The following is a 27,413-nucleotide window of genomic DNA, read 5'->3' on the forward strand; positions in this document are numbered from 1 at the left end:
AGGAAGTGAGCAAGGGGTACAGCTGTAGCTGATCTGCCCAAGATAAGCCTATGCTGGTTACTGTGAGCGAGGAGAAAGGCAGTTGATGCCCTAGGAATGTCTAAAAGGGGAGGAATTGGATGACGTATCTTGGGTGAGATAGGGGACCAGGTAGAATCAAAGGAATGTTGCAGGGTCTAATGATGAGCTCTTTGTCAGTGAAAGACTGGAAAAACTCCTTAGAACCGTGGTGTGTAATCTTATGCTCCAGTTTGGTTGGATCCTTTTTCTGTAAACAAAACCTCTATTCTCCCGCCAAGCCCGTCCTCAAGCCCACTTTCTAGAAAACGTGTTCAAACTTGCTCGTGTTTTTCTTGCTGTACTTACTCTCACCTTTCTAAATAGCATGCCTGTGTGCTGCCTTTCGATGTTGGCGTTTCTGTTTTGAGCATTATTCTTTCACTTCTAGAATACAAAAGAAGTTTTGGCTTTCACCCCTGCATACCCCCAAGAGCACTGTACAGTACCAATCTAGTGAGGAATCCTGGGCACCTATCTTTATCAAGTTCCTGCCAGGCACTCCACCTTTCTAGAAATCCTTAGTGCAGGGATCAAGGACTTGGCCCTCCACGTGGAATCCTGTTCACCTTGGCTCTCTGATTTTCCACTTATCAGTGGCAGAGATTATTATCCTAGACAAGTTCTTTCACTTCCTTCTAAGAGGGCAATTACAAACTCACTGGGAGCGTGGTCAAAGTAAATGAGCATCATACCTGCAGAGTAGGTGCCACCCAGTGACAACATTTGGTGGTTGTTTCCGGAAAGCCACTTCTCCTTGGCCCGTGTCGGAGATGCACAGATGCCTGAACACTGATCATTGTACCTGCCTGCCCTAATCAGCAGACTGGCTGGCTGTCCTGAACTCCTGTGGAACTGCTGGAGGAAGGACGGCGGGAAGAGGGATCGAGGGTGGTAAGGGCCGGAACCCTGAGGTTTGGGAGCTGAGCCTCAGGGAAGGAATTGGGAGGAGACCCGGAGTCTGGCAGCTGGAGGACTCAGTCATCTAGATGGCCGCCCAGGGCCGCGCGACGTGGTGGCTGCTATGGCTGCTGCTGCTGCTGCTGTTGGATGCGGGCGTGGCGGGCGCGCAGTGGCACGGGGAGGGCACCAGCCCGAACCTGGAGAGCATCTTCCTGGGTCGTTGCGACGAGTACAGCTCGCAGCTGCTGAGCCCAGAAGAGCGGTGAGCGCCTGGGGCTAGGCGGGGAGGGGCGGGACTGACGAAGAAGGGGAAACTGGCGAAAACCTCAGAGGGTCTGGGGAGGGGGAACCGGTCCTGAAGATGGGATGGGGGCCAAGATGTGTTTGTGTCGGAGTTCTAAAGGAAGAGAGCTCTGTAGAGATGGGGACCCGGAAGTGAGCAGCGCAGTGGAGGGCTGTAGCTGCTGCGTAGCCGAGGGGGGCGCTGTGTCTAGGGGCAGTGAAGGTGAGTTGCGGAAATGGGATATCGGATATCAGTCTACAGCTGAGGTAAGTTTGAGGTGAGCGCCGGCGATGGCCCGTTGCCTGCCAGCACAGGCTTAGAGCCCTCAGATCCCTGGATGTGGGCTCCATTTGGAGTTTCTTGAATTCAGGTCCTAAGGGAAGTTAAATATCAGTTCTTATAATCTAAGAGGACATTTAAAGGCTGAGTCCTCGCAGCCCAGCATGGTAGCTTAGTGGCTAAAGTCTTTGCCTTGCATGAACCAGGGTCCCTTATAGGTGCTGGTTCTAATCCCAGCGGGGCCCCACTTCCCATCCAGCTCTGTGGCCTGGGGAAACAGTGGAGGACAACCCCGAGGCCTTGGGACCCTGCACCTGCATGGGAGATCTGGAAGAAGCTTCTGCCTCTCCTGGCACAGGATCAGCTCAGCTCTGGCCATTGTAGCCACCTGGGCAGTGAACCAGTGGACAGAGGATCTTCCTCTCTGTCTCTCCTCCTTTATGTAACTGACTTTCCAATAATAAATAAATATTTCAAATTTGGGCCATTCTACTCAGCACTTGCCTCTCTCCCTCTCACCCTTCCTTCTTTCCTTCCTCTCTCCCTTCATTCTCTCCTTCCCTCCTTCATTCCGTCCCTCTTTCCTTCTTTCCATCTTATCTCTCCTCCCCTCCCTTAGATGCATTTGTTTATTTGAAAGCCAGTGTTTCAGAGAAACAGGGAGATATACACAGAGATCAATCTTCCATTCACTGGATCATTCCCCCGGTGGCTGCAGCAGCCATATATGGGCCAAGCTGGAGCCAGAATCCTGGAACTTCGTCTGGGTCCCCGTATAAGCACAGGGACCAAGCACTGAGGCCATCTCCCCTGCTTTTCTGGGCGCCTTAGCCAGGAGCTAGCTTGGGCAGCTGGGACTCAAATCTGACCTCATAAAAGATGCTGCTGTAGCATGGTGAATCTGCTGCATTACGAGGTCGGCCCCAGTGTCCAGTTTCTAACTCTGTCCCTTGAGCCATGATGTGTGTGTGTGAGTGTGTGTGTGTGTTGTGTTTTGTTTAGTGTTCTTTGATCTGCTGAATCAACAGATGACAAAACCACTGGTAAAGCCCCTGGAAGAGAGGAAGTGCCTCATTGTCATGTTGTGGTTTGTGTCTGACTGACACGTGGTTTGTTTCTGTCATGTTGTGGTTTGTTTCTGACTGTGTTCTATCATACAGGGAGAAGAACTGCACGGCCATCTGGGAAGCCTTTAAAGTGGTGCTGGACAAGGATCCCTGCTCTGTGCTCCCCTCAGACTACGACCTGTTCATTAACCTCTCCAAGCATGCGCTTCCCAGAGACAAGGTAACGGCAGTGCTAGGTGGGCTGCATGTACTGCAGCCTGCAGCAGTTCCAGGGCTCCTGCCTGCCGAGGGGGAAGGCCCTTTTGCAACCTGCCTGGCCTCATCTGGAAGCCTTCAGGGCATGCCAGGGATGGGCCTCTTCAGGCCGCTTCCGATTAGCCTCCCTTGGCGCTTAAAGAACTCAGTCTCAATATCCTCCCAGCGGACCAATCTCCCTTCTAATGCCTTCAGATTATCCAGTGCCTAATTTCTTTAAGAAAATGATGTTTATAGTCAGTCTGTACTCTAAGATCTGATCAAATGGAAATAAATCTACATAAAATAGTTGAATTTAAAGAAAGGTATCATTTTTAATTCTCTGATAGTCATCCTGTTTAAAAGAGTATATTAATTTTCATCCAGTTGAAAGAATGGGAGAATCTCTCTCTAGCTCTCTCTCTCTAACACGCACACACACACACACACAAAGAAAAAGAGAGAGAGAGGTGTGTCCTTGTAACAGTTGGTTCACTACCTAAATTCTCAAAACAGCAGGACTGAACCAAGCCAAAGTCAGGAGTTTGGAATTCTGTCCAAGCTCCCACATGGGTGACAGGGGACCCAAGTACCTGAGCCATCGTTCTTTGTCCTCGTAGGATGCATTAACAGGAAGCTGGATCAGAAGGGGAGCTGATGGAACTTGAACCTATACTTCAAAATGGAATGTGGGCATCCCACACAGTGGCTTAACTTGCTGTGCCACAGCCTGCCTAGCATGATCATTCTTGATCCAGTTTTTCTGTTGTGTGTTAATATTTCATATTGAAGTTCCTCATACCATTTTCTAGCTCTGGCTCCTGACTCCACTTCCTGCTTCTAAAGCCCTTGGAAGGGGATGCTGATGGCCCACCTGATGGCAGGAGGATTCCTGCCACTTGGGTGGGCGCCCTGGAATCAGCTCCTGGCTCAGCCCTGCTGAGCATTACAGAGTGAACCAGTGGATGCAGTGCTTGCTCCTTCGGTCTCTTTTTCTCAGTTTTCACTTTCTCCCTCTCTTTTTTTTTAATTAAAAGAAAAATAAATTGGTTGTTTGACTTGATTGATGATGGTGTGCTTTCAAAATTTGATTTTATTCCATATTAAATTTTTATTTTATTTTTCCTTAGTCCCTGTTCTGGGAAAATAACCATCTGCTTGTGATGAGCTTTTCGGAGAAAGCCCGTCGCCTTATGCCCCTGTGCGATGTTCTGTATGGCAGAGTCGGTGACTTCTTGAGCTGGTGTAGACAGAAAAATGCCTCTGGTAAGATTTGCACACAAATCACAAGAAAAGTAAGAGCTCTTACTTGCCCTGCACCTAGCACTGGTGACAGAAACTTGCAGATGGACCGGCAGAAGCACTGTGTCATCCACTCCTCGTCCCCCGCACCCCTGCACCCAGCCCGGGCAGAATCCTCCAGGTGGTAAGAACAAATCATGTTATGGATAGGCAGCACTTATCTTTCGCTGTGGATCAACCTGAGCACTTTATATGCACTACTGCACTTGAGCCACCGTAATAATAGACCTGTAAAATACTATCAAAATCTCTATGGACAAATGAGGAAATTGAGGCAGTGTTCAGTGGTATATAGTATGCACAGTATAGTCGGGCAACGTAACTACTATTCTCATTTCCCAGAGTAGAGAAGCCAAGAGTGCAAGTGTTAGGATCAAAATCTGCCCATGTTCTAGTAGATTCCAAAGCCTGTGATATTAAAGACTGCTCAGATATTTCAAGATGAAAACTGCAAGAGCTGGCCTGACAGTACTGAAAGCACTCCTGATCATCCAGCTAGGAGCTAGGGGTTGGTGACTCCATCCTCTCTGCCTTTAGGGAGCTTCTAGCCTTGGAGGGGCTTCTCCAGGAATGCGGAGTGCCCTGCAGCAGGAAGGACTGGGTGCTACAGCGCAGCAGCCTTGCCAGAGCACCGGGCAGACCTGAGAAGGCTGCATGGAAGATGCACTCTAAGAATTCACCTTGCATGTCTCCTGCTTATTCCATCCATTTGTGCACCTAAGTGCAATTCATAGAGTACCTACCAGGTGTCAGGCTCTGCTCTTCAAGACAGTGGAAACAACGCTGAGAATGAACCAAGAAAATGGTACCCCATCCTTACGGAAGGGAGATAAACAGGCAAGTAGAATATATATAATCTGTCCCAAGACTATAAGGTCTATGGATATAAAATAGTGAAAAAGGATAGGAGATACCTGGTGTCAGGACAAAGGGAAGTGTCTCAGTTTTACCTAAGTGCTATGGGGAAACCTCAACGACCAATTATTATTTGAGCAAGGATCTGAACAAATGAGAGAGAGAGCATCTCCTGAGAGGGACAACAGTAAGTGCAAACACAGGTGTGAGTGGGTCTGCTGTATTTGATCAATGGCTCTGGAGGCAGGTAGTGAGTGATGGGGAGAGGAGTGGCTGTGAGGCCGGAGGAATCAAGGAGGGCCAGGTAGCACTGGACTTCGTGAGGAGTCACTCTCCTGTGAGTTAAGACAGGAGGTATTGTCAGGTGCAGGTCATAGGGGTCTTGACCATTGGTCTGGTAGAGAGTGACCAGGAAGCCTCAGTTTGTTTAGCCTGCTGGGGGTTGGGGGAATGGAGGGAAGAAGTGATGGAAAGAGTATGAAGACAGTTAAGAGTTTTCCAGAAAAGCATAGGTTATTTTTCCTCTGGTTTTTCTTTGTGCCATCCTATCAGAGATCTTCGTTTAAGGAGGAAGTGAGGACCCATAGTTTGGATCAGCTTGCTTATTGAAGTGTTCATAGCTTAGAATACCACAGGGTCTCTTAACAGTGATGTTGGGGTCTTGGAGTTACTGATCTAGAAAGATGTATGTGACATATGCGTGTCAGCACATTTGCACTGCCGCTGCAACACAGTGTTCCTCCAGGCAGTACACGACTGTGCTGTTGGGAACACTTGCTGGAATGACTTTTCAGTTGACTTTTTCTCCTTTCTGTGTGAAGTCAATTATAAGCACATTTCCTATCCCACCAATTTACTGAATTGTATCCTTAATTTAAAAAATTTTAATGTATTTTAACATACTTTTTTTTAAAAGATTTATTTTTATTTTTATTATTATTATTATTTTTTTATTGGAAAGGCAGATATAAAGAGAGGAGAGACAGAGAGGAAGATCTTCTGTCTGCTGGTTCACTCCCCAAGTGGCTGCAATGGCCAGAGTTGAGTCAATCCGATGCCAGGAACACGGAATTTCTTCCGGGTCTCCCACGCGGGTGCAGGGTCCCAAAGCCTTGGGCCATCCTCAACTGCTTTCCCGGGCCACAGGCAGGGAGCTGGAAGGGAAGCAGGGCTGCCGGGATTAGAACCGGCGCCCATATGGGATCCCGGGGGTGCAAGGTGAGGACCTTAACCGCTGCGCCACCGTGCTGGGCCCTTAACATATACTTTTAACTGTAAAATTTCCATTTGGCTGGTTAAGGAATACCAATTTCTTGATCTGTTTTTCTTATGTTTACTTTTAAGCCTAGGACTAACAATTGGATATTCTCCCTGTAAAGCAAAGCTACTCCTTTGCTTGTGGCTTCTTAGATGTCACTTTCCCAGAGCTCCAGCTGAGAAACAACCCAGTTAGCATACAGTCGCTCAGTGTTCTGCTGGTAGTCTGCCTTCCTCTCACTGTGCTGAGCAAAAGGGCAAATGCCTTTGCTTCACGGAGGTGGGGCCTGGGCTAGTAAGACACGCACATGCTGCGGTGAGCTCGGGCTCAGTACGTTTTGCGATTGCAGAAAATATCTTAGAATCTCGGGACTGAGATCTGTGCATTTCTCCCCTTAGGACTTGATTATGAATCCTGCCCTTCCTCAGAAGACTGTGAGAACAATCCTGTGGACTCCTACTGGAAAAGGGCATCCATCCAGGTAGCCCGGGCAGTGGTGGTTCTCAGGGGCCGGGCGTGTGTGGGGCCCTGGGACACAGGACTGAGCGGCCAGAGACGAGGATGCTCAGTGATGGCGTCACTTCACCGCGCCTCGTTGTCTGTGTTCACACATCCTGGCTCATTCTCTGCTTCACAAAGCTGTGAGAGTTTAAGGATATAGAATGCTCATATTTTTTTTATAAAGATTTATTTTATTTTTTATTGGAAAGGCGGATATACAGAGAGAAGAGGAGAGACAGAGAGGAACATCTTCCATCCGATGATTCACTCCCCAAGTGAGCGCAACCGCCGATACTATGCTGATCCGAAGCCAGGAGCCTCTTCCGGGTCTCCCACGCGGGTGCAGGGTCCCAAAGCTTTGGGCCGTCCTTGACTGCTCTCCCAGGCCACAAGCAGGGAGCTGGAAAGGAAGAGGGGCCGCCGGGATTAGAACCGGCGCCCATATGGGATCCCGGGAGGACCTTAACCACTTGCGCCACCGCGCCGGGCCCAGAATGCTCATATTTAATGTAGTGTTTGGCACAGAGGAAATATTTAGTAAATGGTCAGGCCATTGGTGAGGATATATTATAAGTCCTTATTTCTCCTATATTATTATTATTAATATTTCAAATTAAAGGGACATTTTATTGCTGAGTGAAGTCAGGTCACCTCTAATAGGCTATGCATATTATGAACAATGATATGCCGGATTCCATCTCCAGCTTTGTTCGGAACTCACGAAGGGTGCGTGGATGAGGCGCAAAGAGGAAAGAAAGGTGGAAAGACAGACCACTAGGATTTCATGATCATAATGGACAGTGCATGAAAGCTGTCCGCTTTATTTATACAAAATCAGTCAAACTCTGGCTCAGACTTTTTACGTCATGGTCAAGTGGGTGTTTCTAAGGATAATTCTGCCATTTGTTTTACCTAAAAACAATAGAAATTCCTGCTACAATTCTTATCCTACAACCCAATCTTGTATCACAAAGAAAAGGGGAACCTAAAGAATGAGGAAAGAATGAAACCCTAAATACAGGTCCTTTGGTTAGCATAAGGTCAATGGGGACAGCCAAGACAGTAGGAATAATAGAAGGCCCTTTTGCAAGATGTTATTATTGACATTAACCTCCAAGCTCACATTGAGTGAAAGGCCAGCCTCACAGTAGCAAACAATGCCTGGATGGGTTAGAATTCTTCCGCAGGGTGGTCCAGCGTCCATGCAAAAGAAGGTGGGGGGCCCGGCGCGGTGGCGCAGTGGTTAAGGTCCTTGCCTTGCACGCCCAGGATCCCATATGGGCACCGGTTCTATCCTGGCAGCCCCGCTTCCTTTCCAGCTCCCTGCCTGTGGCCTGGGAAAGCAGTCAAGGACGGCCCAAAGCTTTGGGACCCTGCACCCGTGTGGGAGACCCGGAAGAGGCTCCTGGCTTCGGATCGGCATAGCATCGGCCATTGCAGTTACTTGGGGAGTGAATCATCGGATGGAAGATTTTCCTCTCTGTCTCTCCTCTCTGCATATCTGCCTTTCCAATAAAAAAATAATAAAAATAAATCTTAAAAAAAAAAGAAGGTGGGGCTGCATTCAGGTGGTTGTAGAGATGTGCCCTGTCCATCGTGCCCTGCCAAACAGTGGGAAGTTCCTTGCAGATCTGCCTGCAATGGAACAATACTCTTCACACGGACCCCAACGATGATACACATCTTTGTGTGCAGTACCGTGGTCTTCTTTTCTTACCTTTTCCTGAGTCCCCTGTTTCTTTTCATTACATGTGCTCACACTGGCACATGTGAGGAAGGATGACATGTGTGACTTCTGAGTGGAAGCCTTGAAGAATTGGTCTGTAGGGCCACCGTTATGGTACAGTGAGGAAGAGGCTACTTAGAGCATCAGCATCACATCAGAGCACTGATTTAAGCACCTGCTGCCCCACTTCTGATGGAAGGTACCTGGGAAAGCATTGGGTGATGGGCTGAGTACTTGGGTCCCTTCCACCTACATAGGAAACCCAATAGAGTTCCTGGCTGCTGGCCTTGGACTCACGTAGATCAGAATCATTTGTGAATGAACCAGAGGAGGGATGAACGGGACATATCGTCCCCATTCTCTTTCTCTTCTTGTCACCCTTTTAAATAAATATACATATTTAAAATAAAAAGCCTGTTATTTCCCTTTTTGCCTCCCTGAAAACCAGCAACTGTGCAGATGGGGACACTTGCTCAATGTGATTGTTAGGATGAGAAGACAGAAGCAGAACCTCCGTGGACTTGGCGGTGTGCACTGGCTTCTGTTTGTATAGTGATGAAGCAGTGCTGCATGCTTAGTGCCATCTTTTTTTCTCCAAAGATTTTCTTATTCATTTGAACTGGAGAGAGAGAGGACAGAGAAGAGAGAGAGAGAGAGAGTGAGAGAGAGAGAATGTGTCATCTGCTGACTCACTTTCCTAATGACCCCAGTGACTAGGGCTAGGCCAGGGCAAAGCCAGGAGTCTGGAATTCTCTTTGGGATTCCCATGCAGTAGCAGAGGTCCAGGCACTCAGGCCACCCTCTGCTTTTTTTCCAAACACATTATCAGGAAGTCGGACTGGAAGTGGAGCAGCTGGGGCCCCAACCAGTGCCCACTCATTTGGGATGCTGATGTGTCTTCTTCTGCCTTAACCTACTTTGCTGTAGTGTCATCACGTGCTATTCCAGACACAGAAATGCTGGATATAATTTTTCAACATTTTGAAGCTTTGCTTCCCAAAGTCAGCCCGCTTACATCCCTCCAAGCCATAGAATATACTAATTTTACCCTATCCTCACAGGTACTGGAAATTGTCCATTAAAAATTTCATTTCATAGCAGAAAAATGATATGTCTTAGTTGCTCAAAATGCTTGTGTTTTTTTTTTTTTGGCAGTATTCCACGGATAGTTCTGGGGTAATCTATGTGATGCTTAACGGTTCAGAGCCCAAAGGAGCCTTTCCCGTCAAAGGGTAAGAACTGCATCAACACACCCACTGCTCAGTTGTTTGGAATGGAGGCCAAGGAGAGTGGTTCTAACCACCCTCTGATGCTTCCTCTTGTAGGTGCAGGTGACCAGAGCCATGTATAGTTTATCCATTAACAACTGATAATTACATAAATGAAATAAGCAACCTAAAATCAAAAGATAATAAACATCCCCAAAAACTTTGTCAAAAACTAATATATAAATAGAGTGAAATAATGTGCAACAAATTATTGTGTTGTTTTAGGACTTTAAAAATATCCTCCCTCTGTCTCAGTTTTTTTGCAGATTTTGAAATTCCATACCTCCAGAAGGATAAAATCACACGAATTGAGATCTGGGTCATGCACGATATTGGGTTACCCAAAGTGTAAGTTATGTTACTACCCATGATGGTAAAAAACAGCTGTGCTTTTCTTGGGTATGATATGATCAAGAGTTCACATTTCTCAGTTTTGGAGAAATGATGTCTTCTCTGCTTTTTAAGTAAAGTATTTATTTTATTGATTTGAAAGGCATGGTTATTACAGAGAAGGAGGGGAAGGAGATAGAAACAATATCAATCCTGCATCTGCTGTTTACTCCCCAAAAGACTGCAAGCCAGACTGAGGCCAGGAGCCAGGAGCTTCTTTCTGTTATCTAATATGAGTGCAGAGGCCCAAGCACTTGGGCCATTTCCTGCTGTTATGACTGGTGCATTGGCAGGGAGCTGGATCAGAAGTGGAACAGCCAGCACTTGAACTGCTGCCCATGTGGGATGCTGGCATGGCAGGGTATGGCCTCCCCCACTGTACCACAGTGTCGACCGTGGTCGCCTCTGCTGCTAAGGTCTTCGGTTGAGAAAGACACAGGCTTTACATTGTGGGAAAGACATTAGTCAGGGAGAGAACTCAGCCAGAGACAATGGTGATTGTTGAGTTCCCTGGGCAGCTTGGGGATGTGAGGATCTTAGACATCTGTGCGGATCAAAGTCAGTTTCTCTTGGTGGTTATTTGAAGCCTGAAAGCTGTTGGCAGAGTTCTGGGCACCAAGCCAGGAGCTCTCTGCTGAAGACATTGTCTTTGGAGAACCAGCTGCACAACTGGGTCCCACATTATTGACCAAGCCAACACCATTTAAGACCTTTGTTTTCTGGGAAACCACTTGGGTTTACATATTAATTCAAGTTTAAACTCTGACTTCTCAAAAACACTCTGAAGAAGGGTATTGTTGGCACAAATGCAGTTTCAAAAAAGTAAATCCATTTGTTCAGAGACAAGCCAAGGAGCCCCTAACCTAGTTAAATACAGGCTGCTGAATCAGCTTCGCAGGCAAGCTGGCGCCTTGTTCCTTAGGGGGTTGATGTCATCTTTCCACCTTAAGGTGTCCCTGTGTCCTTGAAAGTGTGTCCAGGACAATTTCAATAAATTCCCGTTGCCAGCCCCCAGAACCCTCTAAGACTTGCCACATAATGGGAGTACTTTTTCCTGTCTTGTGAGCAATAGATATTATTTAAATTTCACTGTATGTCTCTTGGACAAAAGTTTACCTTTTGGACAGGAGACTGGCACTGTGGCACAGTAGGTAAAACCACCATCTTATAGCAACTGCACCCTGTATGGGCGTTGGTTCGAGTCTTGGCTGCTCCACATTAGATCCAACTCCCTGATAGTGTCCCTGAGAAAGCAGTGCAAGAAGGCTCAGGGCCTGGGCCCCTTCACCCACATGGTGGGATGGGCTGACGCTCTTGGCTTCTGGCTTCCCTGTGGTGTGGCTCTAGTCATCGCAGCCAACTGGGGAGCGAACCAATAAATGGAAGAGCTCTCTCACCTCACCCCTGTTTCTTTTCTGTTTCTGTAACTCTGCCTTTCAAATAAATAAATATGTATATGTAAACCAGCTTATAGTAAGCCTGAAACCACTTATTACCTAAGTTATCCTAAGAGCTGTGTCTCCCTTTCTGGAAGACAAATTATACTTGTTGTGTTGTTTACTTGTTATCAAGGAAAGCTTGTCTTTTGAACATGCTTTTAGTGACAGAAGGAAACTAGTTCAGTGGCATTGTAGCCTTCGTGCTGTGTGCAGGAGAGGTTACAAAAAGGATCTGCACGCCTGGCTATGCACCGGAGCCACAAGCTACAGTCACAGGTCTCGAGCCAAGAAAGCGGAGTCTGGGGCTGCTCACAGATTAACAAGAATACATGAGGACTACTTAAGATTACTTAAAAATTAAGTAAGAAAATAGAGTTAAAAGAAAGTTTACTTTAGTGCAAATAATTTTGAAATCCATGAAGTTTTTTTTCATAACAGCCAGTTTCACATGAATATTTGAAGACTCCTTGAACGCACAAAGTTCAATGGTTTTTTTTTTTTAACCAGATAAATTTACCTTTTAATTCTGTTTCCATGAACTTTTGAAGTACTTCTTGCAGTTGATAACATTATATTATATTAGGTGCTGATGTCACAAAAAAATGAAGTGACACTGTAATGAGCTGCTCCATATTGTGACAGTTGGGCTGTCTACGTGGGTCACAAGCCGTGGTTGGCAAAGTGCTAAAAACCATGGCTAATACCTGATTGTACTGCGCCTCCTGTGGCTGCATTCCTTTAAAGACGTGGTGGCATAAGCCACGGGCAGCTCAGGGTCCAGGCACCCCGTCTGCAGTCAGCCCTCCTGAGTAGTGACCCAGAGTTGGCAGAGTGGGAAGGCCCATGACCTGCTGTAACTCGACATTTTGCCCCTCCCATTCCTGGCTGGAGTTCTGCTGCTACGGACACTTCTTCGGATTGCCCACTTCTTGCCTGCACTCCCTCTCTGTCAGTTCTGTAGCACAGGCCCTGCTCAGCAGCACCTTCCCATCCCAGGTGAGTTCGGGCACGGTGCCACTGCCAGAGGCACACGCTGCCTGCTAATCACGGATGACAGCGTCGTGTCCACCCCTGTCTGCTTTTATCAGTCCTCTCCACCTAATTGTGCCCATCAGGAGGGCATGAACCAGTGTGGATGAGAGTGTGGGAAAAGGATGCTCTCACACGTCACCTGGGTGCCACAGGACAATGTGTATGAGGAGCCTGAAGGTGGGTCCAAAGCCGCAAAGCCAGAGAACTTACCTGCAGGAATGGATGCCTAAGAAACAATTAAGAACCTGTGCGAAAATGAAGTTCAAGCATGGGCTGCTGCAGTGTAAGTCAAGTTGAAATGTGAGGATCAGTGGCTGGTTGCCTGAGTTATGGTCTGTTTATGTTTTGCAAAGGAGATCATGCAAAAATGAAAAATGGCGCGTGTGTGTGTGCAACACGGTAACAGCCTAGCACACCAACAGCATTTTCTCCTTAGAGAACTTTCACCTTTGCACCCAATGGTGTCACTTGATGGCTTTTCTTGGGTGTATCCAAATTGTCAGCGTCGCTGCTCTTGTATCTGGGAGCCGTGAGGTGTATTTGAACATAAGCACTGGGATTTCTGGCCGCCAGTCTCCTAACCAGGTCCTGAGATGACTGATGGGCAGCTGTGTCCGCAGCATGGGTAAGCTGCACCAGCAGGTGTCTCATCTGAAAACCCCAGAGGGCTGTGTGGGATTTCATCATGTTTCTTAGAACACCGCCCGATTCAAAACCTGTGACTTGATTATTTTGTAATTCTTCCATTTAATGTTTGGACTGTAGTTGACTGTGGAGAGCAAAGTGTGGAAAAGAAAACTAGACAGGAAGGATGACCTTGCTTGAAAACATTAGCAGCAACCAACTGTAGGGAGTTGAGCTCTGTGATACTTTATTTCTTTTGTTTATTTGCATTGTCTAGGATATTTCTTTTCAGTTGGCCTGTTTTGTTGTTATGTAAGGTTTAAAAACGAGTGTACCGTCGGTTATACAAGTTGGTGATAGTGTTGGCCAGATCCCTGGGTCACGACACAGATACATCGTGTTGAGGTGGTTCTTCGCTGAGGCAGACACGGTGTACGTGCAGCTGCCGTGAGCCACTCCCCCACCCCCCGTGTGTGTGGCCCTCACCACTTCAGACTTGATGCTGTGTCCTGGGAGCCCCGTTCCGGACACTGCAGGCTTCCCTGCTTCTGGGCCAGATGCCTTCCCTCACTTGGTCATGTTCCCTCTGAGGTTAGGAATGTCTGGGCACACATGTGGTCAGAAGAAATTTTAATCTTCTCCTCCTCTCACTTATTTTAAAAATGGATTTTTTATGTCCTAGGGAATCCTGTGGAGAGGGCACTGTGAAAATCCTGGAGGACAGACTGAAGGCCTTGGGGTTCCAGTACAGCTGTGTTAACGACTACCTGTAGGTGCTGCCTGTAATCACTGTGCAAGCTCAACGGTGGAATGTTGGTTTGGAGTGTGTGTGTGTGTGTGTGTGTGTGTGTGTGTGTGTGTGTGTGTGTGTGTGTGTTGGTGGGGACAGGTACTTTTGCTTTCAAAGATTTGTTTATTTATAATTCGTGTATTTGAGAGGAAGAGAGAGTTCCCACCGTGGCCAGGGCTGGATCAAGCTGAAGTCAGATGCCAGTTAACTCACTCTGCATCTTTGATGTGGGCCCTGCCGCCAGTGTGTGCCTTAGCAGCATACTGTGACCTTAGCACAGCTGAGGCTCAGACCCAGGGACCCTAGTGTGAGCTGCAGGAACGTCACTGCACAGCTAGCTGGGAGGGGGTTTTTCTGTTATCGGACTCGAAGGCCCTGTGTCTTCTGAGTTGTCACTGGATGTGAAGCTAGGGGGTTGCCTTCTTCTTGGAGTTCTTCCTGGGCCCTCATCACTTGTATTAAGTCCATTTAAATGATATTTAAATTACATGCAGCACAGCACTTAACCAGTTGCTCATGTCCAGTTTCTTTTTTAATCGTATTTTTTTGTTTGTTTATTGGAAACATGGAGAGTGAGAGCTTTCATCTACTGGCCCACCTCGTGAATGTCTAAGTGGTGGTGAGTTGGGCATGGCCTAGACGGGAAGCCAGGAACTCAGTCTAGATCTCTCATGTCGGTGGCAGCAACCCAATTACTTGAGCTATTAATGCTGTGTCCTGGAGTCTGCAGTAGCAGGAAGCTGGAGTCAGGGGCCAGAGTTGGGAACTTGACTGAGATGCTTACAGACAGATACCTCTTGACCATAATAATAGCTGCCCTGTATGGAGTGCGATATGGGCTGAGTGCTTTATGTTCTTACACTCAGGAATCACTTGGTGGCCTTTCTGCTTCTTGGGAATTTGGATAAACCTGAGGGAATCCCTGGGATAGTTGTTAGACCTCTCCGGGACCCTGACTTTCTGCTTCCACCCCTCTCTGCCGGGCCCCTGTCTGTGGGCCTGTTCATTCCTGAGGGGCTTGAGTTCGTCACTGCAAGAACTAGCTTGCTTATTGAATGTTTGTGGGTGTAACAAGGTGGACGCTCCGTTAGCATCTTCTTTCCCAACACCAATGGGCTTCCTACTTGCTGGGCCACCTTCTGTCTTCCTGAAAGTTCCACAGGATGAGCAAACCCTGTGAAAGGAGGACCACCATCTCCCACCCCACAACCCCTCAACAGATGAAGCCCTTCAAAACGTTCCCATGCCATTTTTCTTACACTGTTTTACTGTTCTCAAGAACCCAAAAATTAGATGTTATCATCCCCTTTTTGCCATAAAACAGATACCCTCTCTTGCACTGTAAATTATGCATGGAGAAATAACCAAGCCCTAAGTGCATGTGGAAGAATGTTCAGAAGTTTGGGGTGTGCACGCAGGAATACTCAGACAACACACAGCTCGAGCGGCACCCAGAGCCTCCTCTCTGTCACCACGCCCGTAGTGGCCACTCTCCGGATGAATTCACCAGCTTGTTTTGTCTTTTCTGCTATGTAAAGATAAGATTTTATAGATGGACAGGTTAACTCGGTGCACAAGGCTCGCACTCAGTCACTGGCTGAATTTTGAACCCAGCTGCACAGGCTGTATCCTTCATTACCATGTTCCTCCTTCCTTCCTTTCTAACCCTACCTGAAAAAAAAATAAAGATTTATTTTATTTTACTTGAAAGGCAGAGTTACACACAGAAGGAAAAATGGAAATGGAGAGAGAAAGAGAGAGAGAGAATTGCTCATCTGCTTGTTCGTAATGGCTGGCTGGGAGTAGGCCAACCACGCTGGGGACCTGGAGCTTCTTGGTCTCCCATGTGGGTGGCAGGGCCCAGGGCCTCTACCGCTTTCCCAAATGCATTTGCAAGGAACTGGATTGGAAGTGAAGAAGCTGGGATTCAAACTGGTGTCCAGATTTGATGCTGGCACTGAAAGAGACAGCTTAATGTGCCATGCCACAGCACTCTAGCCCTAAAACTGTTTATAAAAGGAATTTTTACTCTAAAATCTCTCAATAGTGGATGAAATTCTGGCTGAATTACCATATTTACGGCTACTTTGTTCTAGTTCAAAAGGATCTTCTCTCATCAGCAGCTGATAGTTCTGGTAGTAGTTGTCAGGCTGGAGGGCGAAGAGTGCCTGCCCTTCACGGGTACCCTGGGTTATAGCCTGTATACCCTCCTCTCTGGGCTTGTCCGTTTCCCTTCATCCAAGACGGCCACAGGACTGTTCTCATATCTTCTCATCCAAGCCTGGCTCAGTTTCCCCTAACTACTATCCTTAGGTTCTTTCTGTCTTAAAGAGGATTTTGTTGTTGTTGTTTGCTTTTGGGCATTGTTCCTTGGGATACAAGAGCATCTAATAAAATATATGATATAGGAAAGTGACAAAAGTTAACAAATCAAACTCAACCAAGATGTAAGAACCTGGCTGTCAAAAATCAGGCGGCCTTTCCTTCTGTCCTGGCCAGCGGAGAGTTCTCCCCGATCCAGACTGGCAAATTTGAGCGGGGCTGGATTTCATTGCCTCTCTTTCCCGCTCGCTGTTTTCTGCTGGTTCTGTATGAAGTCGCACTGAGAGGAGGGCTTGGAACAGCACACGACTCTCACAGAAACCACCTGTATGTGCACGAGTAGATTTTACCAAACAGTGGGCAAGACCAGAGGGGATCAGGTAGCCAGGTGCAGAGTAGACAGCGTGACTGTCCTGTTCATCCGGAGTCCCCTGTGGCCACCCTGTCTGACTGCCTCCTACCTAACTGCCCGGCTGGTGTGGTCCCCTTTCCTGGCACTGCTCTCCTCTCTCTGCTCAGGCTGCCCTTGCCCTCACATCAGTTGAGCTTGTTCCACGGAAGCCTGAACACTCGCATCACCCACATGTCTCAGGTCCAACCTTCAGTCCAAAGTATTCATCAAAGATTTTTTCCAAAGTCACTCCTGCATACAGAAGAGACCACAGGCTCAGGCTCAGCCTGAAAAGTTCAACTCCAGAACCGAGTGCTTTGAGAACCAGTGGTCTCAGTTGCAAATTGCACATGAAAATAGTACGTTGCCATTTCCCGCTATATTAAGTGACCTGCTAGATGTAAAACACATAGTCTCATTTCTTGGCATGGAGTAAGTGCTTAGTAATGCTGGCAAATATTTTGAACATAAAAGGTTTGTGTAATTTTTCAAGAGCAGAGAGTTTGTGTCTCCGGGACTGCCACATATCATACATGTTTGATAAATGATAATGGTTTGAACAATCCCCTCACTGTTTTCTCTCTGTAGGCCGGTGAAACTCTTAATGTGTGTGGACCACAGCTCTCATCCTGACTGCGCCTTAAATTCGTAAGTAAATGCCTTAAGCCACATTTCCTTTTTTTCCTTCCAAGATAACCAGTCCACAGTATCATGGCACCTGGGTGAATTGCAGTATGATTTTACATACAAACCCTGAATCACTGAGTCAGGATCCTGCTTCCCAGTCTGCACTGGGCCTCGCTCCTGCTCTCTGAGCTCCCGGCAGGAGCAGGTCAAGCAGATCTGCGGGGTGCTGCGGAGCTCAGGAGGCGGGACCCTCTGTTGTGTAGCGCTTACTTTGGCAGCATCAGCATTTTTAACATTTATGCCATTTTGCTTTAAAAATATCTATTCATACCTTTGTCTTTCTTTTTTTCCCTAAAGATATATTTATTTGAAAGCCAGAATTACAGATAGAGAGGGAGAAATAGTGAGTGAGCGACCCCACATCCACCTGTTCACTCCCCACATGGCTGCAACAGTCGGAGCTGAACCTGCAGAAGCCAGGAGCCAGAAGCTTCGTGCCTGGTTTCCTATGTGGGTCTCAGGGCCAAACACTTGGCTTCTTCTGCTGTTTTCCCAGGCTATTAACAGGAAGTTAGGTTGGAAGTGGAGCAGCCCCAGCTCAAACATGACACCACATGGGATGCTGGCATTGCAGGAGGTGGCTTTACCCACTATGCCACAAAACCAACCCAACATTTGCTTCTTAGCTTTAATTAAAATTTCCAGTTAATTTATTGAAGCAGTAACATGTTTGCATCGGACAAAATTCAGAATTAAAAAAATGATAGAGACAGTGAATAACTCTCCATTCTCTATTTTTGTCATTCAGTTCCTTTACATTAACCTTAATCTTCATGTTGTGCATTAGATCTCTAAGCTTGTCTCACACGTCTGCTGTTTTGAATCCTTTGGCCTAAATCTTTCCCATTGCTTCTTCCCTCTCCCTGTATGAAGGCCGCTGCTTTATGCTCTGTTTCTGTGTATTTGTCGTTGTGGTGTTACCCATAATAGTCAAGGTACGGAAACAGCATAGCTGCCCATTGGGAGATGAATGGATGCAGGGAATGTGGACTGTTGTTCGACCTGTAAAGAGGAGCTCCTGCTGCTTGCCTCACTGTGGATGCCACGTGAGCTGAGCCAGCACAGAGAGAACTGCCTCATCTCCCTTACCCGTGGCCTGCTTGCCTCACTGTGGATGCCACGTGAGCTGAGCCAGCACAGAGAGAACTGCCTCATCTCCCTTACCCGTGGACTGCTTGCCTCACTGTGGATGCCACGTGAGCTGAGCCAGCACAGAGAGAACTGCCTCATCTGCCTTACCCGTGGCCTGCCATGCTCAGATACGGAGAATGCTTCCATTGATGGCGCTCCCCATTCTGCTTGACACTGCTGTGATGGTCTGTGCGAGCCTGCGACTTAACCCCGGCACCGAGAGGTGGTATCTGAGTTGCTCCCATATTTAGTCACAGCAGTGAAGAAGAGAATGCCCATTTTAAAAAAGATTTATTTATTTGAAAGGCAGAGTAAGAGAGAGAGAGGGAGAGAGAGAGAGAGATAAATAGAGAGTGAGGCAGGCAGAAGTCTTTCATCTGGTGATTCCCCAGATGGCCCCAGCAGCCAAAGCTGAGCCAGGCTGAAGCTGGGAGCCAGGAGTTTCTTACACATCTCCCATGTGTGTGGCAGACACTCAAGCATTTGGGTCGTCTTCTGCCTTCTCAGACCATTAGCAGAGAGCTGGATCAGGTGTGAAATGGTTAGGACTCAAACCAGCACCCTTATGGAGTGCCAGCACACTGGCTGTGGTTGAACGCACTGTGCCACAGTGCTGACCCCGGGGATGCCCATGCCTTCAAAGCCATTTCTCTTAACAATTTGATCCCTCTTTTCACCTCAGTTTTCGAAGCACAAATGTCACTCTTACGTTACCAGTGTCCGACGTCTGTTCATTTGATTTTGGTTTGTTCTTTGTTTTGGTGCAAGAAGCAGTCATGCTGCACAACAGGCTCATGGTGGGCGTCTCTTCACTTAGCAGTATAATGGCGTCACGCTTCCAGCCAGCTAACGCCCTTTGTCCTAGTGTTGTCCTGGCGCAGAGTACCAGTGACTGCACTGCCAATGTTAGCTGTAGGCTATTGCATAATGATATTGTTTTTATAAATAGTGCTAAAGTATAAATCTTGAGATCTTATGCAAGTATTTGTGGGATGCATGAGCAGAAGTAGAGTTGCATGGCTGAAGGATGTATGTGCAGAATCTAGAATTATAACAGAATCTGCCAATTTTAAAAAAAGATTTATTTATTGTTTTTTTTAAAGATTTATTTTGTTTTCATTAGAAGGTAAGATATACAGAGAGGAGGAGAGACAGAGTCCTCCATTCACCAATCCACTCCACAAACCTTATTTTATTGGAAAGTCAGATGTATAGAGTGGAGGAGGAACAGAGAGGAAGGTCTTCCATCCGTTGGTTCACTCCCCAAGGGGCTGATCCAAAGCCAGGAGCCCGGCTTCAGGAGCTTCCTCCAGGTCTCCCACATGGGTGCAGAGTCCCAAGGCTTTGGGCTGTCCTTGATTGCTTTCCCAGGTCACAAGCAGGGAGTTGGATATGAAGCCAGGTCACTGGGATTAGAACCTGGGATCCTAGTGCATGCAAGGTGAAGACTTTAACCACTAGGCTACTGCGCCATGCCCCATGCCAATTAAAAAAAAGATTTATTCATATATTAATTAATTTATTTATTTGAAAGAGTTACACAGAGAGGGGTTCACTCCGTAAATGGCTATAACACCCTGGGCTGGGTCAGACTGAAGCCAGAGTGAGGAACTTCTTCCATGCCTTCCATGTGGGGACAGGGACCCGATCACTTGGGCCATGTTTTGTTGCTTTTTCAGGCACGTTATCGGGGAGTGGACTGAAAGCTGATCAGCCAGGACAGGAATAATACCCGTATGGGATGCCAGTAGAAGCTTAGTTGCTATGCTACAATGCTGTCCTTATTTGGCCAAATTTTGATATATTTCCAAAAGGAAATTAATCCAACCCTCGAATTTTAGTTGAGTCTGTGGATGCTGTGCGCATCGCATTGCTGCCTTCCCGCTGTGGCCAGCTGACGTGTGCAGGTTTGCGGGTTAAGCACTTGAAAGGAGTAAACACGACATGCCAGTCACAGGGTGTGCGCTGGCAGCCCAAGGTTTGGTGATGATCTGAGCTGCTGCCCTGCCCTGCTGCCCCGCCCTGCTGCCCTCGCTCTGCTGCCCCCGCTCTGCTGCCCCCGCTTTGCTGGCCCCACTCTGCTGGCCCCGCTCTGCTGCCCCCGCCCTGCTGCCCCCGCTTTGCTGCCCCGCCCTGCTGCCCCCGATCTGCTGCCCCCGCTCTGCTGCCCCGCTCTGCTGGCCCCGCTCTGCTTTCCGCTCTGCTGGCCCCGCCTTGCTGCCCTGCCCTGCTGCCCCGCTCTGCTGCCCCCGCTTTGCTGGCCCCACTCTGCTGGCCCCGCTCTGTGAATCTGGCATGCGGGCCTGAGATCCCAGATAACACTTAAGGCATAGTGTATGGACCTGCTGTTCTGAAAACGAAGTCTGCCCTCACATTCCTGATTCTCGCAGCCCTCCAGATTCCCCTGCTGCCAGCCCGGCCTGCTGGCTTCTCATTCCCTCTCTGAAAATGTCACCAACTTCCTCTCACCGGAAGCCATCACTTTAGGCTGGTTTTATTATTTTATTTATTAATTTGTTTTATTGGAAAGTCAGATATACAGACAGGAGAAGAGATGGGAAGATCTTCCGTCCGGTGATTCACTCCCCAAGAGGCTGCCACGTCTGGAGCCAAGCCGATCCAAAGCCAGGAGCCTCTTCCGGGTCTCCCATGTGGGTGCAGGATCCCAAGGTCTTGGGTCATCCGGCGCGTGAAAGTCAAGGACTTTAGCCACTAAGCTACTGCACTAGGCCCATTTTAGGCTGTTTTTATAAAAGTATATTTTCTTCACATAGGTGAGCCAATTTCTTCTATTTCCTAAGTACAGATGTAAGAGCTCAATGATACTTCCCACGCTGTCTGCCTTCTTTTCCTATCCCTTCAGGTTTTACCCTGAAATCCCTTTTTATTTTATCCTTGCACCACATGCAGAATTCAGCAAGTTGTAAGTAGGAAAACCAGTTTGGGGGCTGCAGCTCTGCACGCCCCTCCCTCGTGCTGCTCAAGTATTTCCTGCTTGTCTTCTCACTGCCTTTTTCTGCCGGAGTCTCACTTGTTCAGATGTGGGCTCTGGAAGGGCAGGGCCTGGGCCAGTGCTGCTCGCCTACTGCTGCATCGTCAGAAACCAAGCATGTTAACACCAGTCAGTGAGTGAACAAAGGAACGCGCGATTGCCTCTGTCCTGAGAGGTGCATACTGTCCTGATTCAGGCCAAAATCCTGGCCCGGGAGCTCAGCCTGGGACTCCTCACGGAGTGCTTCAATTATCTTTTCTTTTTTTTTAAGATTTATTTATTTTTTATTACAAAGTCAGATATACAGAGAGGAGGAGAGACAGAGAGGAAGATCTTCCGTCCAGTGATTCACTCCCCAAGTGAGCTCAATGGCTGATATTGCGCCAACCTGAAGCCGGGAACCGAGAACCTCTTTCTCGAGGTCTCCCATGTGGATGCAGAGTCCCAAGGCCTTGGGCCGTCCTCGACTGCTTTCCCAGGCCACAAGCAGAAAACTGGATGGGAAATGGAGCTGCTGGGATTAGAACCCGCGCCCATATGGGATCCCGGAGCATTCAAGGTGAGGTCCTTAGCCACTAGGCCATGCCTCCGGGCCCTTGAATCATCATTTACCAGCTTCCTGGGGACACAATGACAGGACATCTTTTGGAGATGTTATTTAGTGTCTAGTGTCACTGTAAATTGCTAAGGTGCTTTGGGAAAGCAATTGGCCATATGTGTCAGAAATTATAAAAATATTCATACTCTTTGAGCCAAGTCAAGCCGTAGGATACTTTTGGTACTCTTTCCTAAAGAAATTATTTAAAATCTGCTGCAGATATGCTTTCCAGGACATTATTTACAGAACTGGAACATTGGCAACTGGACCTTATTATCCGCTGACAGGTGTGTGGCTACATCAGTGGGTGTGCTTACGGATGGAGTAGAATGTCGCCATCCAAGACACAGCGATGAGGAGCGGTTCCATGAACCATCTGTGTGACGGACGGCAACCTTACGTGCCTGTACTGCAGTGTGCCGCGTTTATCTGTTACGGTGTTGGGCACATCTGCAGGATCGGTGGGCACGGAAGGCAGACATTACTGAAAGAAGGACGCAGTCTGTCAGGGAGTGTCGGGGGCTGACCGTCAGATCTCTCGCCGTGGCCGTGGGGGCACCACCCTCTCCACAGGCTTTCGCTGGTACAGGTGTATTAATCTGTGGAGTACACTTTTAATATGCAAACACGGGGGAGACCCAGAAGAAGCTGCTGGCTGCTGGCTTCGGGTCAGCCAGGAGCCATTTGGAGAATGAGCCAGTGGCCGTTTGGGGCCACCTGGGGAGTGAGCCAGTCAATGGAAACTCTCTCTCCTTCTCTCTCTAAATCTGTTTTTCGAATGATACATCAACAAATACTTTAAAAATAATATCATTTCAAAATATTTTAAATGTAACATTTTAAATGTAACATGATTTAACCTAGAATAATGGCCCTAGAACATTCAAAGGAATTAAGGCAATGTGAAGAGAGGGAAGGTGTCTGGCCTAGTGCTAAGGACAGCCGTGACCTGGGTCGGGGGGCCTGGGTCTGCTTGGTGGCTCTAGCTCCTGATGCCAGCTTCCAGCTAATGCAGCTGGCGGCTCAAGTAGTTCGATTCCTGCCACACATATGGAAGACCTAGACTGAACTCCTTCCCATCCTCCCCCGTCCCTGCCGCCTCCCCTGTCCCTGCAGCCAGCCTCTCTGCCCACACACAGCTCTTGGCAGCATTTGGGGAGTCCACAGATGGGGCTTTCTGTGTCTGTTTCCTTCTGTAAGTCTCAGTTCAAATATAAAAAAAAAAGTTTTGAAAAGTATGTGCTTTTGGGGCCCGGTGCGGTGGCCTAGTGGCTAAAGTCCTCGCCTTGAATGCTCTGGGATCCCATATGGGCGCGGGTTCTAATCCCAGCAGCTCCACTTCCCATTCAGCTCCCTGAGTGTGGCCTGGAAAAGCAGTCAAGGATGGCCGAACGACTTGGGACCCTGCACCCACATGGGAGACCTGGAGGAAGTTCCTGGCTCCAGATTGGCGCAGCACCGGGCATTGTGGTCGCTTGGGGAGTGAATCATCGGACAGAAGATCTTCCTCTCTGTCTCTCCTCCTCTCTGTATATCTGACCTTCCAATAAAAATAAATAAATCTTAAAAAAAAAAAGTATATGCTTTTGTTAGTTTTTCAAGCACAAAGCAATTCATGAGTTAAACAGAAATGTGTACAGGAAAGTTAGGTTTTTAAGAATCTGTACAATTTTTAAAATATGATTTTTTGAAACCAAATAACTGCAAATAGTGCATTAAAAAAGCTACCGTCCAGGACAACCTCACATCAACGAGGAACGCTTTCAGATGAGAATGTGACAGTGACGTGGTTAGAACACGGACATCGCTGCGCGTTTCTGTTTGAGCACAAAGACGGATGTACGTGATGGGGCTGCTCTGAAGGGCTGTCCAAACCCTGGCTACCTGTCCGGAAGATGGAGACTAGGAAGGATGCAGGCAGGCTCTCATGACTGCTTGCTTAGCTCTCTGTTGCGTTCTTAACGTCTGTTTCAAAACAGCCAGTGGGAGGGTTTTGAATATCCCTAACATAAAGGAGCAGTAAATACTTGAGTGGCTGGGTGCGCCAACTATCCCTAAATTACATGTTGTATATAGATATTGAAACACATAAAGTTACTATGTGTAGATTAAAATAAAATAAACATATCTTTATGTTGTTATTTAAAACAAAATTAGCAATTTTGCTGAGTTGGCTGTGAATTAACTGAAGTGCAATTGTGACACATGTCCAGCAGGTGGCGCTCTAACACAAGTTTATGTGCCAAACCACACTTTAAAGGTAGCTTGAAACTTTTCAGAATAGTCTTGTATCTGTGCAACACATGAAATCCGTTCTCTTTATTGCAGTAGAAATTATTTTTCAAAAAGAACTGGCTAGTAGTCAAGTGTTTTTGGTATTATTTGCAAACCAACATTAGATAATGGAATTTCTGAGTTTGAATTGCTATTTAAAATTTTATTTATGTAAATAACATTTTCTCAGTTCTCACACAAGACTTGTGTATATGATAAATAAATAAACTTTAGACTTTAAAAAATATTTCAAAAAATTGGAAGCAGCCGAAATGCCCATCAACAGAAGACTGCATAAGAGAGCTATGGTTCATCTATTCCATCGAATACTACTCAGCTATTAAAAAAAAAAAATGCAGTTTTTTGTGACCGAATGGGCCCAACTGGAAGCCATTATGCTAAGAGAAATGAACCAATCCCAAAAGGTTAAATACCGCAGGTTTGCCTTAATATGAGATGAAAGGATGTCAATCTGAAAATAGTACCTGAATAGTGTAATACTACTTTAACCTCAAACAGCCTGTATCCATGCAATAAGATATTGTGATGTGACCAATGAACCAACAATCAATGTGAGTCAGACTGCTTATGATCTATGTCAAAGAATTGTAAAACCTAATACACTTTTAAGACCCTATGCTACTCGGTAATGGGGCGGGAGAGCAGAGAAATCTTCCATGTCCTTAGAATGTGTGCGGAAGACGTGAAGTATAACCTATCAAGAACATAACAGATAACTTATAGACAACAGTCTTGAATCAGCATTAGACAGTAGCAAAACTATAAAGACATACAGCGGGAATCAAGGGCAATCCTGGCAACCTCTCAACAGGAGGTCATATGTACAGAGTGGGGGACGTGGCTCAGAATGGAGCAGGGGGACAGGAGGAAGCTTGTATCCCAACCCTGAAGACTCCTGGATCCTCACCAAGGACCATCAGTACGGGCACCAAGGACTATATAAAAAAAAAAAAATCAGTAATCTGTTTCAAAAAAGCGCAGCAGTCAAACATTACTGTCTATGAACAGTGTTCCTGTTTGGCCAGACTGTGTGTCAGTATTTTCTGTCAGGCGGATTTTCTGCGCCAGCTAAACCCTTGATGTAGAATTCCTCTTGATATTAGGGCTCGCGGTCAGCACTGTGCATCTGTATAACGCGGATTTACCCATGGGAAGAAGGAATTCACTTCACACGTGCCACAGTGGAGGGTCCCTGGGTCAGGTAGGGAAAGAAGCTGCACTTACACGAAGCCAAAGCCAAGAGTCCCCTGTGCTCACTTGGCGCGTGCATCGCGTTCCTGGAAGGCCGACTGGCATTGCGACAGTGCTTCTCGATGGAGAGCGGGAATGGGCACTGGGGACTTGATTGTTGCTTTGTAACTTCGCGTACTATTTGCTGTTATAGTCTGTGTGCACGTGTGTTTTGAAAATAGGGACTCGATACCAATACTGACTTCTTATTAATATTATTTTTGGCCTTTCTAAAATTTGCAGGGCGGCAGTGTCTGCTCGGAGAGGCATCTCATCTCTTCCTGCAGATCAAAGTGTCACCCTGCTCGCTGCGACCCTGCTGGCCTTGGCTGCGGGTGCCTGACCACAGCGCCACGCTCAGCTCTGCCCGACCCTGCTGGCCTTGGCTGCGGGTGCCTGACCACAGCGCCACGCTCAGCTCTGCCCCTGACCGCAGCGCCACGCTCAGCTCTGCCCGACCCTGCTGGCCTTGGCTGCGGGCGCCTGACCACAGCGCCACGCTCAGCTCTGCCCCTGACCGCAGCGCCACGCTCAGCTCTGCCCGACCCTGCTGGCCTTGGCTGCAGGCACCTGACCGCAGCGCCACGTTCAGCTCTGCCCCTGACCACAGCGCCACGTTCAGCTCTGCCCCTGACCACAGCGCCACGCTCAGCTCTGCCCACCGGCCCAGCTCATCGCTCCAGATGGTCCCACAGTGTCCGGAAGCTACTTTCTAGGGAAAGCATGTCCTGAAATGGCACTTAGAGATAAACTAATTAATCTAGTTCTATTTACCATGTTTTTTCTATAATGGAACAAACCATTGAACAAATCCAAGTCATTATGTGATTTTATACAATCAAATATTTTTATAAGATTTTAATAAAACTGTATCTTATCTTTTCTATAGTTTCCTAAATTCTGAAATGCTTTTATGATAGTTTGTGGATTTATGCATTGTATATGAATGGATCACTTTGTGGTATGTAGAAGTTTATATGTAAGATGCTCATTTCCTGGTTGCTCACAGTGAGGGAAGGGCCCCATGCCCCAGGCGCTGTCTGCGCTGTTCACGCTGCAGAATATCTATGGCAAGGGGAGAGGCAGGATCTAAATTTCATTATATAATCCAGTTGTCTAAAGTATTATGCAAATGTAATATTTCTCTTATGAGCGTGTATATGACACACAAGTATTGTAAATAAATGAAAAGCAACAAGTCATCTCTGATTAACGGTCTTGTCAGGGATTTGATCTTTAACTTTTGATATTTTCCAGATTTTCTCCAGTGAACACACATTATAGTAATAAGAGACACAGACACGTGCAGACACACCCACGTACATGTGGCACCTAGAAGCACCCCAGGTTCTCCTTCAGGAAAGAAGCCAAACCCAGAGCCCTGCCCCGACACCACGTGCTCTCTGTCCCGGGGCACCGGAAGCAAGCGTGTGTGGTTAAGTGGAAGAGTGTGCTGACTCTGGTTCCCAGGGGCCAGCAGGTGGCCTGGCCGCTCCTGTCCTGTTGCCAGGGGGCCCTGTAGCTCTCTGCCAGGGAGGGGGGCAGACCAGGTGGCCTGGCACTCTGAGACATCTTGTCCTGTTGTGAGGCGGCCCTGGGCAATGGTGCCCTCAACCCTGTATCTCTGAGTTCAGTTTTATGTCCTCCTGACTCTGCTGTCCATCGTCTTTGAGAGCAGCCTTCCAGATGTCTCATTTTTACTGTTTCTGTGGAAGCTGCAGCAAGGATTCAGCGGCAAGCCTAGCTGGGAGACCGCAGG

General features: G+C 47.5%; 1 protein-coding gene across 1 annotated transcript; it reads left to right on the plus strand.

Moving 5' to 3' along the window:
* The first annotated feature begins 783 nt into the window (after nt 1–783).
* Nucleotides 784–26,105, plus strand: BST1 (bone marrow stromal cell antigen 1). Its single transcript, XM_040966107.1, has 10 exons — nt 784–1,222; nt 2,683–2,809; nt 3,954–4,089; nt 6,637–6,719; nt 9,621–9,697; nt 9,989–10,081; nt 13,901–13,987; nt 17,310–17,369; nt 25,898–25,998; nt 26,055–26,105. The coding sequence occupies exons 1-9, from the start codon at nt 1,047–1,049 to the stop codon at nt 25,995–25,997; spliced, it is 939 nt and encodes a 312-aa protein (XP_040822041.1). The 5' UTR covers nt 784–1,046; the 3' UTR covers nt 25,998; nt 26,055–26,105.
* The last annotated feature ends 1,308 nt before the right edge of the window (nt 26,106–27,413 follow it).

The sequence above is a fragment of the Ochotona curzoniae genome, unplaced genomic scaffold, assembly GCF_017591425.1.
Source record: "Ochotona curzoniae isolate NIBS_2020 unplaced genomic scaffold, NIBS_Ocur_1.0 scaffold_4505, whole genome shotgun sequence".
Lineage (NCBI taxonomy): Eukaryota > Metazoa > Chordata > Mammalia > Lagomorpha > Ochotonidae > Ochotona > Ochotona curzoniae.